At 38.6% G+C, this 14,623-nt stretch overlaps 1 protein-coding gene across 5 annotated transcripts in view; it reads left to right on the top strand.

Moving 5' to 3' along the window:
- Nucleotides 1-14,623, top strand: part of LOC100397154 (uricase) — a 110,073-nt gene that overhangs the window by 76,527 nt on the left and 18,923 nt on the right. For 3 of the 5 annotated variants that reach the window (XM_035252007.3, XM_078332333.1, XM_078332331.1), the window contains one exon: nucleotides 13,393-13,611. In XM_035252007.3, coding sequence (XP_035107898.3) covers nucleotides 13,393-13,611 — 219 coding nt within the window. Of the gene's footprint in view, nucleotides 1-318; nucleotides 403-12,515; nucleotides 12,695-13,392; nucleotides 13,612-14,623 lie in introns of those variants that run through there. The other 2 variants (XM_078332332.1, XM_002750985.7) reach the window with 2 other exon arrangements.

Here is a 14,623-nt window from a genome sequence, read left to right as displayed (position 1 = left end):
AGAGCAAATGCAGGTGGTTCATATGTTAAACAGAAATGATAAAACCATAATAATTAGGATCTGAAACTTACAATACATTTCTCTCTTAAGGAACCATTTGCTAAGCAATACTTTAGAGGGTTTCTACAAAGTAACAGTAAATTTAACTGTATTTTACCAAAGATGTTTACATATTCTCTCTACCTCCCTGGTTTTAGCCACTTAGTGTGCTTTACTTTAAGAGGCCTTGGTGTCCACTTAGCAGCGATGCAATAGGTAAACATATTGATCACCCACTCTTCAGGTTAATAAAAAGTGTTACAAACATCTATTTTGCCCAAACTATGCTTTCTCATTCTTGAAGCTGAATCTGAAGTGGAAAACCAAGAGAAAATGGCCAACTACCATAACAACTATAAAAAGGTCAGACCAATTTCTTTGTAAAGTGGGGAAGGAGTATATAGACATATGAAAATAATTTATTTAATGCCTACTTTTGAATCAATTATTAAAATTGCTATTATAATCAATAGCAGTTTACCTTGTGCCTAGAAATAATGCTGCCCCTAATCTGTCTCTCTGATAATCACAATGATAACTATAATAGTTCCAGATCGGAGGATCCAGACCAGACTGAACCCTTGTAAATCAGATTACCTGTATGGTTGCAGTAGAACTGTTCACAATTCTCAGGATTCATAGAAAAGGGGAGGGCTTGTGTCTCTATTTCTCCTAAGACAGAGTTTTGGGAGGAGGGCTCTGGACCACTTGCCCGATTACCTGTGGTGCCTGCAAAAAAAGGCAGAATTCCAGGCCTTATTGCAAACCTCCTACATCAGATTCTTCCAACTGGACTCAGGAATCTATATTTTTAATAAGCTTATGGATGATGCTGGTGTACCCTACATTTTGAAACTCACTGCCATGAGGCCAAGACCATGCTGTATTTGGCAGGTTCACAGTTTTCTGCAGGGAGCAGACTAAATTGGTTAAACGAAGAAATACTTTCCTCACCCATTCCTCGATGGATATTATTATTATTTTTTTTGAGACGAAGTTTCACTCTTATAACCCAGGCTGGAGTATACTCATCTTGGCCTTGGCATCCATCCACCTTGGCCTTCCAAAGTGCTGGGATTACAGACATGAGCAACTGCACCTGGCCTCATTTTGTTTCATATATTTTCTTCTTGTGTTAAGAAAAAAAGGATTTCAACAACCCCAACAGTTTTGTCAATTTTTAAAAAATTACTAGCTGGATATAGTGGCTTATGCCTGTAATCCCAACACTTTGGCATGCCAAGGCAGGAGGATTGCTTGAGCCCAGGAGTTCATGACCAGCCTGGGCAACATAGAAGGACCTTATCTCTCTACATACAATTAAAAAGAAATTAGCCGGGCATGGTGATGCACACTTGTAGTCCCAGCTACTCAGAAGCCTGAGGTGGGAGGATTGCTTGAACCCAGGAAGTGGCAGCTGAGCCATGATGCTGCCACTGCACTTCAGCCTGGGTGACAGAGCAAGAATGTCTCAAAAAATATGTGTGCGTGTGTGTGTGTGTGTGTACAGAGAGGGAGAGAGAGAGAGAGAGGGAAAGAGAGAGAGAGAGGAGAGAGAGAGATTTACTCTTCTCTGTTAAAGTAAAAATAGGAGTTGGAGTCTCACTCTGTCACCTAGGCTGGAATGCAGTGGCATGATCTCAGCTCATTGCAACCTCTGCCTCCCACGTTCAAGCAATTCCCAAGTAGCTGGGATTCCAGCTTTCCACCACCATGCCAGGCTAATTTTTGTATTTGTAGTAGGATGGGGTTTCGCCATATTGACCAGATTGGTCTCAAACTCCTGACCTCAGATAATCTGCCTGCCTCAGCTTCTCAAAGTGCCGGGATTACAGATGTGAGACACTGCACCTGGCCAAAATAATTTTATTTATTTACTTATTTATTTATCTTGTGAGACTTTTTGGTATTATAGCTAATAACAGATACATACCAGGAATAGGATTCACTGATGTATTTAGAGAATGTAAGCAGCTTGTTTTCAGTCATGTAGGGCTAAAGACAGTTTGTTGAATAGGATTTAAAATAATTCCTGTTTTCTTCTCCTTATTACACACTTAGCACAGTGCCTGGTAATAGTAAATGGTTCATAAATGTTAGCTAAGATGATTCTTATTACAACCTGAACTTTTCCTCTAAGGTAGTTGGGGGACATCTGTATTAGAATGATATTTGCTAAATCCAATTTTATTTCAAGGTCTGGAAAGACATCGTTAAGTTGGTTTCTTTCAGATGTCACTTTCAATAAACTTCCTTATCTCCCATTGTTGCTAACCTGATCATGCTGATTGTCAGTCAACAACCTTTCTTATACAATTACTACTGTGTCTAACATTGTACTGGACTTTGAAGATCCTCGGGGATTTCAACATTACCTAAACCCAGAGTCCAGTGTGTTTCAGTTTTTACCAAAAACAGCAAAGTAATTTGGAAAGAAACCTATGTATTTGGTGGATGAAAAAAATGTAAACTGTACAGAATGTTTTTCATAATATTATCTGCTTTTGAAGCCAAAGTAGTATAATATTATGTAAATACCATAGTTCCTTCATAATCTGATTGCCTCTAAAAGCAGTGGAAAATGCCCTCATTGTAACTTGGTCAAGTACTATATAGTGTACAAGTAAGAATTCTTAGCTAGGTAATGGCTTTTAACTTCATGATTGAAGTTTTGTAGTCACCCATTTATTCTGGAAAATCTCAATCTTGAGCTCGTCAAATAGTGCCTCTTCCACGTTCTTTTTATTATGTATTTTGAGAACATTTTATGTCTTGTTCATATATTCTAGCTCCTTGAATGTCTGCATTAATTCTTATGATTATTTATTTGCACTGTCTTCCAGTTCTCTAATTCTCTTTGCAGCATTAATCTGTTACTTAATCTATCTCTTCCAAATAAGTAATTCCTTTAAAAAATATTTTTTTATCTTTATTTTTATTTATACATTGACAAATTATACTTATATATATTTTACTTCTTTTTGAGTTATGTTTAATATGTTTCTTAATTCACTTATTAATGCATTTTTACAAGTTCTATTGTTTATTTTTTCAAATTTACTTTGTCTTTCTTATGGTTTCGTTTCTTGTTCCCAATCTTCTCTTCCATTTCTGTAAAAATATTAAATATATTAAATATATATTAAATAAACAAATATATTAAATAAATACATAAATATTAAATATATTATATTTTTATATCTTATTCAAATGTCCAAAGTCTTTGCAGATCAGGCTTTTCTATTTGTTATTTCTGAAGCTCTTTCTCATAATACCTTGGTATTGTGTGTACTTAAGATTTTTGGCCATGAGTTCACATTCTGTTAGTATTTTGGGGGATTGAGATAAAGTTGTGTTTTTCAAGAACCTGTTCTCTACTGGTTCATCAAAGTTCAGTCATTCTGTGAGGACTCCTGGGAGTCAGGATGCTAGCTTTATTTATTTCCAATAGCTTTTTGAAGTATTATTTACATACCATAAAATTTACATGTTAAAGTTCAGCTTATTTTTGCTCAGATTTTTACAGGACTGTTGATGGATTGAGTAAAATCTAGAAATTGACATACTGAAGGAAAAAGTTGATATACTTGCTGTGGGAAGATGGGGAAAGGACTTGAATTATTTTGATGAAAAAGAGTAAGACAAGCAAATGACTCCAGTATTTATAGACTAAAGAATCATTGCTGAGAAATGTGGTTAAAGGAAAACATAAATACAATAAGTGGAAGAGGACGAGAAAATTGTTTGGTTAATTCCTACTCATCCATTAGGTTGCTTTGAGGATGCCAGTTCTTCCTGGAAGCCAACCTTGATCTCTCCCAATCTGGCTTAGATGTCCCTGCAATATATTCCCAGAGCTGACTATATTTTCTCAATTAGAGTAATTACGTGATGTGTTACTAATTACTTGCTTATCTTTCTGAGTCTTCCTCTAAAGAGCAGGGTTGGAAAACTCCTGTGGGCCAAATCTGCCTATATTTGTAAAGTTTTATTTGAATACATCCACACTCATTCATTTATGTATTACTTATAGATGCTTTTATGCACAATGGCAGAGTTTAGTTGCAACAGAGACCCCACAGCCTAAAAAGCATACGAATTAACTTCTTGATTCTTACAGAAGTTTGTTCTAGTCTATGAAGCCAGAACAGTGCCTGCCTTGTTTATACTGTTGCATCTCCAGCACATACCACAGTGCTTGTCACCTGGAAGGAGCTAAATAAATACAAGTGAATATATAGATTGAATGAAGTGTTGTATGAAAGGAGAGAAGGTTAGATTGAATGAAAAAGTTTTCAGATCCTGCTGTGAGTGAGTCAGAGGAAAAAAACAAGAAAAAGTTTTCAGAGACATCAATTTTGGGGTTATATGGAAGTCAGAATGAATTTAATCAGAAAATATGTAAAAGTGGGTATGCAGTAGGTAAAAATCCCATTAGAAATAATTTTATCATGATGTTTATAAGTCAGAGAGGCAGCTAAAGCATAGTAAGAAGAATCAGACCAGACCTGGGGTCCACAGCTGGCTCTGCCTCTCACTTGCCATGTGGTTTCCATCAAATGATCAACATCAACCATACTGAGCTTCACCTTCCTTTTCTTTTCTTTTCTGTTTTTTTTTTTTTTGAGATGGAGTCTCTCTCTGTGGCTTAGGCTGGAGTGCAGTGGTGTGATCTTGGCTCACTGCAACTTCAGCTTCCTTTTCTAAGGGTGGGGCATGTGATTTCTACCTTCATAGAGTTCTCTCAGGATTCAGTGAGACACTATGTGCACAGCCCCTGTCATAACTGAGTCTCATAAATGTTGGTGCCTTCTCACCTTGTCTCCTTTTCTTCCATGACAAAGTAACTTTCTTTTCCTTGCAGTAGACTGAACTCAGTCCTTTGGTGAGGTTTTAAATGGCCCCAAGCCCACGTTATTTGTGTTTTCAATGCTCTTTATCAGATAAAAGTTTGTGTTCCACTCAAATGAGTGCCATGTTGTTGAAGGCATGAAGCCAAACTTCCATCTTGCCCCCAGGGGCAACCACTCTAAGATTTTCCTCCTGTTTCCAGCTTAAAACTTCCCACTGTAAACACAGAATTAATGTGAGTTTGGAATCCTCTGTAATTTAAAAAAAAAGTGACTGAAGTGCTAGAAAAAGGGATGGTTTGGGCTGGGGCAGCTTTCAGTGTGTGGTAAGTTTTGTCTAGCATAGTGTCTTTTCCATCTCAGCAGGACTTTTTCTACTGTATCAGTCTGCCTGTCATCTGTATGACTTTGGGTAGCTTACTTAACATCTCTAGGCTAGTGTTTTTGTTCTTTTGGGTTTTTTTTTTTTTTTGGAGATGGAGTCTTGCTCTGTTGGCCAGGCTGGAGTGCAATGGCGCAATCTCAGCTCACTGCAACCTCCGCCTCCTGGTTCAAGCGATTCTCCTGCCTGAGACTCCCGAGTAGCTGTGATTACAAGCGTGAGACTGGGATTACACCATGCCCGGCCTCTCTGGGCTGGTTTATTTTCAAATAGATTCTCTCTACCAAATCACAGGGTTTGTGAAGAATAGACAAGATAATATGGATCCCAGAGGTTGGAAATTTTAAAAATGATAAAGTGGTATATAAATGCATGGCCAATTCCCTTCTTTGTTGGAATCAGAATAAACGCTTCCTTTATTTCCCTAATGAATGAAGGGGCCAGCCATCAAAGTGGGTGTAGTGCGCATGATGTAGTGGGAAAGAGCATGTCATCTGGGGGGATGTGGGCTGAGCTCTCATTCTGTCTCTGTCACCTGATAACTATGTGACCTTGGGATATTACCTAACCCTAGTGTCTTTTTTGGTCAAAGATGGGTAATAAGACCTATTTTACAGGGCTTGTAAAGAAGTAGAAGAAATAATATATGCTGATTTCTGACATATCAAACTCTTAATAAATGGTTCCTGCTATTTCTTTTATTTTCAAGACATACATTAGGAAACAGACATCTTTCAATGTATGAATTTCAGTGAAATGTTCTTTCAGCTGCCTTTCGGTGGTCTCCATCAATTCTTTATTGTGGGATCTTCTGCCCCTAATCCTAGAAGCTCCTGTGGGCCTTGTTCCAGATTCCCTGCCTTAAGGCTTTTGGTGCTATGAAAGGCTGGCAAGAAAATTAGTATTTCTCCCTGCATTTAGCGATGAGTTTCTCTTTCTTGGTAATAGACGAAAGAATGAAAAGAAGACTCCTGTAAATGGAGTCTTCATTAGGTAACAGGTTACTGTTTCTGCCATAATTATGTAGATGAGTTGTTACACTGTTCTGGAAACATCTGTTTGACAAATCCCTTTAGAGTCACTCTTTGAACATAACACATATCTTCCCCCATGATAGCAATAATAAGCCACTCTACAGATTAAAGTAACTTGTCATTCTCTACTGGATATCAATATTTTTCCATTAACATTTAGTAGGTCCTAGGCAACCAAAAAGATATCAGCTATCACTAAGATTATTCACTTTCATTGTTCTTATTATTGTGTATTGTTAAGATCTACCAAAGTGATATTAAGATGGTCCATAGGAGTGCTCATTTTGCTCACGTTACTTGAGCATTTTCTCCGAAGTCTTTTTGCTCATGAATTACCAAAAAATAGCAGGCAAAGGAGAAACCTGGGAAAATAATTGGAGCAACTTCTCTACCACATTCCGAAGACCAAAGAGGCTGTCACCATGAATCATTTTTCCTTCTATTATGGCACACTGCAACTGAATTGATATTTATCTATACATGATAGGTCCTACACAACTAGATTTTTGTATTTCTCTCTATTATGGAGGAGAGAGATGATGCTTATAGAAGCTCTTCTAAAACTTGAGAGAAAATTCCAGTCGTTTTAAAATTTAAATTTATAAGTTTCCCCTTTTCTTTCCTAATATTTTTCCAGTCATTTTTCTCTAATTAAAACTACATACATAAACACACATTTGGTAAACAGACATATATAGCAAATAAAAATTTATATTTAAGTATTGGAAAAGCTAAAATTAAACACAACAATTACATTAAATATATGCCTCTGCCAGCAGAATTTGATGTTGAAGTATGGCATGCTAGAATCAAAAATATAAGACTATAGCTAAAAGAAGCCTCTAACATGAGGCAGTTCTGTGAAAAAAAAATAAGAGTATGTGCCAAAGGTTTAAGTAATAATCTGCTGATACTTAATAATATAGAGGCCCATGGGTGGTTTCACAAGGATTTTTATTTTCTGAGAATGATTTTGAGCTCAGGAGCCACACAAATCAACCTTATATCTTTTTTCTATAAGAGTTCTTGTAGGAAAATATGTGTTGATTTAGGCTGAATCTCCCTATACCACTCCACCTCATCCTGTAACTTGAAAATATAAACTTGAAGCTCCATTGATGAGTGACTTAGAGCTGAAAACAATGTTTTTCCTGCCAAAATAAAAATGACCTAAATTTTCTGAACTAATCTGCAAAATGAGGAAGTTGTTTCTTGGACAAATAATTTATGATAATTTTCAAAGCATTGTCAGGTGCTATGGGGAAATATAAAGATGACTTGATCTTGCCTTCAAGACATTGATATTGGGAATACCAAGACATGTACACACATGAGAATAGTGATGTCAGCAGCTAGTAACTTCGCCTAAAGTGCCCTGGGAGTTCAAAGGCAAGAGGTGTTATTTCCTCTTGGGGGCATTGGGAATACTTTATGGAGGAGGTCCAATGTGGGATCAGCTACGCTCTTTGGAGAGAGGGCATTCTAAGTGTGTTGGTTATAACTTCTCAAGCAACCATACAAGCCTGAGGAAGGATAACCAAAGGAGTGAGAATCAGTACTCATGAACATTTAAAGAAGGCCAACGTACTTGAGGGCGGTAGGCCTTATCATAGCAGCAGCCCTTTGATTTGACCACTCCAGCTCTCGGTTGGTGTGCGCTCTAGTTATTCATCTCTACCAATAACTGGAAAGATTCTTTAATGCAATATTTGGTGTGATTATTTATCAGTGATAATGGTTAAAATCACAGAGACTTGAAGTCAAATCCTGATAGTATGGCCAGAGAAATGTACTTCTTTCTGCCTCAGTGCTTAACTAGAAAATGGAGAAATTCATTTAGTACCTGGTACATGTAAGTGCAAATATGTGAGTGTTATTATTAAAAGGAAGAAGCATAAATACGCACAGAGCTAAAAAGTATGGCACATGGGTGGAGAAGAATATTAGATTTATGTAAAGATTTGCCTTCAATGTGCATAAGCAGCTAGGATTCATTTAAAATATGATTAGTGTTGACAGGGATTTGTTTTATTAATTGTACATCTATAGCACAAAACAGTGTGCACCTGTATGGGATCCTTAGTCTTCTTTATCAAAAAGAGATGAAACTCCTGTGCTGATTAGTAGTGGGATCATATCTATGAATAGCCACTATGCTCCAGCCTGGGCAACATAGTGGGATCCTGTTTCTAAAAATGAAAAAAAAAAGAAAGAGATAAACAAGGATGTCTCCCTACCACTTACTGATGGATACAAATATGAAAAATCCTTTTTTTTTGTCCAATTGGCAGGTCAGATAATAATAGCTAACAGTTACTGACACTATGTGCTAGTCACTTTCAACCTCCCAACAATGATAGGAAATAGCTGCTGTCATTACCCTATTTTACAGATCAAAAGGGAAAGGAACAAAAAAATTAAGTAACTTGCATAGAACCATACAGCTAGCGGGTGGTGGAGGCAGAAATTAAACTCAGGCAGTCAGCCATTAGAGCCTTAACCTTTACAATACTGTTCCATTGCATCCAGGCAGTTGTACACTAAAAACGACCAAGTCATTTCCTTCCTGCCGCCTCATGGCTACTTGTCAGATGGTGGCAAAAACAGTTTGATCAAAGTGATGCTAACAATTTGAACACCAATTACACAAAACAATGGTCCTTAAACTTTTATAAGTCATGAGGCCTTTTGGAATCTAATGAAATTCTACAAATTCTCTCTCAGAATGATCCACATCCCCCTCCCCTAAACAAATAAACTTTAAGTTATAACATCATGGAGTACACAGTTCCAACCCAAATCCATCCACTGAGCCTTCTAGAGGCTAAAGGACTCTAAGGTAAGAATCCAGAGACCTGTAATGACGATCTATATCACTTTCATTATGGCCTGAAAATAAGAGAACACTTACTATCTTACTGTAGAAGTGAAAATATATGAGCATTTAAAATCCCTGAGAGCTCTCTCCAACATTACTTGCAGATAAGTAATCCCTTTATATTTTAAGAAAAGGAGATTTTTCTTGTGTGGAGATTTATTCCTGTCTGAGCATGGTGGCTCACACCTATAATCCCAGCACTTTGGGAGGCCAAGGTGGGAGGATTGCTTGAGCCCAGGAGTTTGAGACCAGCCTAAGCAACGTAGTGAGACCCTATCTCTAAAAGAAGCTACAAAAGTTAGCCAGATGTGGTGGTGTACACCTGTAGTTCCAGCTACTTGGAAGGCTGATGTGAGAGGATCACTCAAGTCCAGGGTGTTGAGGCTGCAGTGAGCTGTGACTTCGCTACTGCACTCTGTCCCACACAGAGCAAGACCCTGTCTCCAAAAAATAAGGAAATTATTCCTGCTGATATTTTGTCCAGAGTAAATTGATTTACTTTTATAACTTCTCAAGCAACCATACAAGCCTGAGGAAGGATAACCAAAGGGGTGAGAATCAGTACTCATGAACATTTAAAGAAGGCCAACGTACCTGAGGGCGGTAGGCCTTATCACAGCAGCAGCCCTTTGAGTTGACCACTCCAGCTCTCGGTTGGTGTGCACTCTAGTTATTCATCTCTATCAATAACTGGAAAGATTCTTTAATGCAAAATTTGGCGTGATTACTTATCAGTGATAATTATAGCTAATTAGTGCTTATTAATCTAGTAGCGATTATTGGTAAAACACTTTTCTAAGTGCTTTATGTTTTTTTCTCATGTTATCCTCACATCAGTCCTTAGAGATGGACACTACTATTATTCTCATTTTATACATGGAGAAATTTGCCTCCATTCAGAGCTGATACGTGGCAGAACAAGGATTCCGCCTGGGCTGCCTGACTGCAGAGTCCAAAGCCCGTCCTTTCAGCCACCTGCCCACTCTGCAGAAGAGAGCACCCTTTGTATTTTACTGTATAAGATCTCTGTACCATTCCTTATATTCTACACAGGGTGGGAAAGGGGGCTCTGATACCTCTTTCTGATTTCTCTGATTAGACAACTGGGAGAGAATAGCCTCGGTTATGGTCCAGGCCATTATCTGCTCTTTGGGTGCAGGGACACTTATGGGTGTCCCACACCAGATTTGTTCCACCTGCTCCAGGTTCAGATGATTGGTTCCTTTCATATGAACTCATTGCCAGTAAACGTGACTACTCGAACTTTGTTCAAGGGCAAACCACTGCTTTGCCCAATCAGAGTCCTGCTAAGGAGCACTGACCTGTCCCACACATATCTTGCATGATCTCTGGTCTGGGATGACTGTGCTTCACTGGAAGGCTGTCTTATTAGCAATGTGAACACTTTGTGCTGCCTCACTGACTCTCTCTATATTCAATGTTGCCCTTCCTGGCTTTCTGTTCTTTGGCCAGCTGTGCCTGTGATCTCCAGGCTGTGGTGATCAGAGGGCATCAATTCCTTTCCCCACTTTTCCAGGAAAAGGACTTCCTAATTGGGGTCTGAGCTTAAGTGGCTCTTCCTGCATTGAAATCCTTTGTGTGTTTTCATTAACTATTCTGTGTCATCACACAAGCAGCGGAGGCGGTGGTGGCACCATCCATTCATTCATGACACATTTATTAAGCACCTACTTATGTTCCAGGCATTGTGCTGAGTGCTGAGGTTGCCATGGTGACCAAGATCAAACTTGTTCCTGCTTTCATAGTTTACTGTTTTTGAATGAATCAGACACATAAAGAGGCAGTTGCAATGTAATTTGATAAATATTCCGATAAGGCAATAACAAGTATTTTGAGAGCACCCAAAAGGGGCAACTACTCCAGACTTGAAGGGCTGGGGCGGATCCCGGGAGAAGTAGCATCTGAGACCTGAAGGCTGTCTAGAAGAAGCTAGGCAGGTGAAGAGGCTGGTGCTTGGGTAGTGAGGAGGAAGAAATGTTCTAGAAGGAAGGAACAGAAAATCCAATGGCCAACAGACAGAGAAAGCATGTAACACTTGGCAGCTGTGATTAGCTCAGCATAGCTAAAGCAGCGTTTGCAATGGCGTGTGGCCAGATATGATGCTAGTGAGCTGGACAGGAATGAGGATATGAAGGGCACCTATCATGTAATCTTTCTATGTACCGCGTAGGTACCACTGCCTTTATAGGCTAAACTACTGTTGCTTGAACATATAGGGGTAGGGATGAAGCTAAGGAGTAACATTTGTTGAGTCCTGGTATGTGTTGGGGATGATGGATAATCTCAGAGACCTTTCATTCCAGACTCTAGCCTATACCACCCAAGGGCCCCAACCCAGCCAAATGCCTTCCTCCTTCAGGTAGAGTCCCTTGTGGCTCAAGATACACCAGAGTCTTCCATCTGTTACTGCCCGCAGTGCTCTCCACTCTGAAAACTGGTGCCCTTAATCAAGGTCCCCTCTGCTACCTCCACTGCTGCTGCTTCCACAGCCAGGCCTGACATGGCCTCTATTGCTGGGGTTAATTTCAGTGTGCCACTAGCTATTGGGAACTAAGCCGGGCCTTTGACATTCACCAGCAGCTCTGCAAGGTAGAGGTGCTTCTCTCCATTTGCACAAATGGGGAAACAGGCTCAGAAACATTAAATTACTTGTTGTAGGCCACAAAGCTCTAAGTGGCAGAGTTGAATTTGGGCTTGGTTTGATTCCAAAGCCACCACAACCACACAACAGTTTCTCTTTCCCCATCAGTCTTGCAGTTCTTACTGAGATCCCTTGAGTCTGCTCCTTTGGTTTTCTTATTGACCCTTTTCTTCAGGATGAGTCCCCAAATGTTGGGCCAGAGGCTTTTCAGAGGCCTCTCCAAGAGTTTTCCTTAACTAAGCTCTCACAAGAAAGAACTGAATTGAGACATCTCAACTCCCTAGGGGATGTTAAATGACCAACACTAGCCTGCCCTGCCCAGCTGTATGTCCAAGATTGGAGGCAGCCTCCAGCACCCCCTCCCCCCCAGCTGCTTTAAGAACGATACTTTCTGACGTTGGCTAGTATTCCTAAGTTCCCCTCAGAGGGTCTGGTGACTTTTTATTCAAATAGATGTTTAGGCAGCTCTTGGTTCATCTGAATATCCTAAGTGTGATTTGCAGGTGAGGTTCCTTCTTTGTCTCTCTACCCAGACTCTGACTACATGCTGTTTTTTATTCACTTTTATTTTTGTCACCTTCTTTCATTATCATTTTAATGTTCAATTTTGTGCTAAATAAAATAAGATTTTTCTGTTCTTCTGCTCCCTCCTGCCTCTTTCCTCAAACAGCAGTACAGCCCAGGGACAAATCTTGGAGATTCTACCAGTGGAGATGAATGTGTTCATTAGCTAAGGCTCCAGCTTCAGACAAGGGTAGTAACGAATCAATCACCAGGCTTCTATTAATCTCTTCACTAAAAGCATAGCTCTTCCTGCAGCCAGACAGCCTCTGCTCTGCACTCCTGAAGGTAATCTGGACCCTGTCACTAATTATTCCTCTTCCCAGCAGCAAGTAGAAAAGGCAATTTTCAAATTGTTTCTATTGATCACAAAGCATTTTCTCTGGAATATCACTCTCTATAAAAAGGGCATGCAATTATTTCCAACTAATACAGTCAAGAAATTTTATAGAAGAAAAGCAGTTTGCATAGTGGCCATTCTACAATTTAGAGTCAATACACTTGAGTGCAAATCCTGGCTCCATCCTTTACTAGCCATATGAACTAGGACAGATCACTTAATATCTTTGAAACTCACTTTCTCCCGCCGTAAAATGGGAATATTAGTTCCCATTTTACCCTGGGATTATAAGGACTTTGCAGTGCTGTTACAAGAATTAGATTAGTGGGGATTAAATAAAGCAGAGCAAGTTAGTATAGTTTTGACCCAGGAGGTCCTATTAATGTATTTATTATAATTATCAAGAAAGCCTTCTACCTGTCAGTCTTGAGAACAATCTGATATATTTTCATTTGCTTCTTGGGATTTTCTCTTTTCTATACAAGTTCTCATTCTTTTTCAAAAGTAGAATGAGATATTGCTTCCATATATACTCTGAATCTCATCTTTTATAATTGTCTGATAAAATTAAGGCTTAAATAAATTGCACCTAACTTTCGGCTTTCATTTAGCCTTCTTCAGTAAGATGCCTGTGTTTCCATTGCAGAATGATGAGGTGGAGTTTGTCCGAACTGGCTATGGGAAGGATATGGTAAAAGTTCTCCATATTCAGCGAGATGGAAAATACCACAGCATTAAAGAGGTGGCAACTTCAGTGCAACTTACTCTGAGTTCCAAAAAAGATTACCTGCATGGAGACAATTCAGATATCGTCCCTACAGACACCATCAAGAACACAGTTCATGCCTTGGCAAAGTTTAAAGGAGTATGTGTCATTCTTCTTAGATGCTGCCTGTCTTGATGCAGAATTTGCTATAAAACAGCATGAGGTGTTACTTGCTTGTTTCAAGTTCCCTTTGCATTTTAACCTATTTTTACATTTAAGTCATGCTTTGAAAAATTTTTTTTCTATTCTAAAGGTCTCAGGATTGAAGAAAACTGCTGAAAAAAAAAAAAGAAAACAACAACAAACTTCGCATCTTTCTTGCCTTGGCTCTCATCTCACTACAAAATCTTTTAGGCAGAGAATCTTATTGGACAAAATACATGTTATCTCTAATTAGAATTAAAGGAAAATTAAGATCCTGAAAGAATTTTAGAATAGAATTTTACACATTTTTGTCATGAATTTCTGAGTCTTACCATTTGTTATTTAACTTTTTTGGAATGGTGTACATTTATAGAAAAAAACATTTCACTTATTAATACAGATGAAAATCTTGAGTATAAGATACATTTATTTTCAGTATTAAAATCTATTTTCCAAATTTGAGTGCCATCCTAACTTTCTCAACTCTATTACCATTTGTTACTGATATATAGTGGTTAAACGGACTTTTCAAGTGAGATTTAGATCAGATAGAAGTGATATTCTAGCATGTCCACATCTGGTTTCTTCAAGTGTGAGTGAAGCTGCGTGAGGCCACCCAGCTTTCTGGGCAATTCAAGGTGATTTTTTTTTTTACTTGCCAAGAAGTCTAAAAAGACAAGAAATTTAGACTGGAAAGCTTCTTTTCTCGTGTTTTTCCATGAAATCCATACCCATGATTCATTAAATGAACAAATATTGCAATATAATTTCTGCAAGTCCTATTTCCACCCTGAACTTTTCTCTTGCTAATCAGAATAACCCAGCAAACATAGACAGGGCTATGGAAAAAGGAATTGCACTCTTTAAAAAAATCATTTGAAAGTAGACCTGTACTGTGATGTGGACAAGGGCCAGGTACAACAGATTCTTATATTTGCTATACTGTTATGAGTTTTCAGAAAATTGA

The sequence above is a fragment of the Callithrix jacchus genome, chromosome 7, assembly GCF_049354715.1.
Source record: "Callithrix jacchus isolate 240 chromosome 7, calJac240_pri, whole genome shotgun sequence".
NCBI classification, from domain to species: domain Eukaryota; kingdom Metazoa; phylum Chordata; class Mammalia; order Primates; family Cebidae; genus Callithrix; species Callithrix jacchus.
The sequence above is the reverse complement of the archived record's forward strand: the minus strand, read 5'-3'. Positions and strand labels throughout refer to the sequence as shown.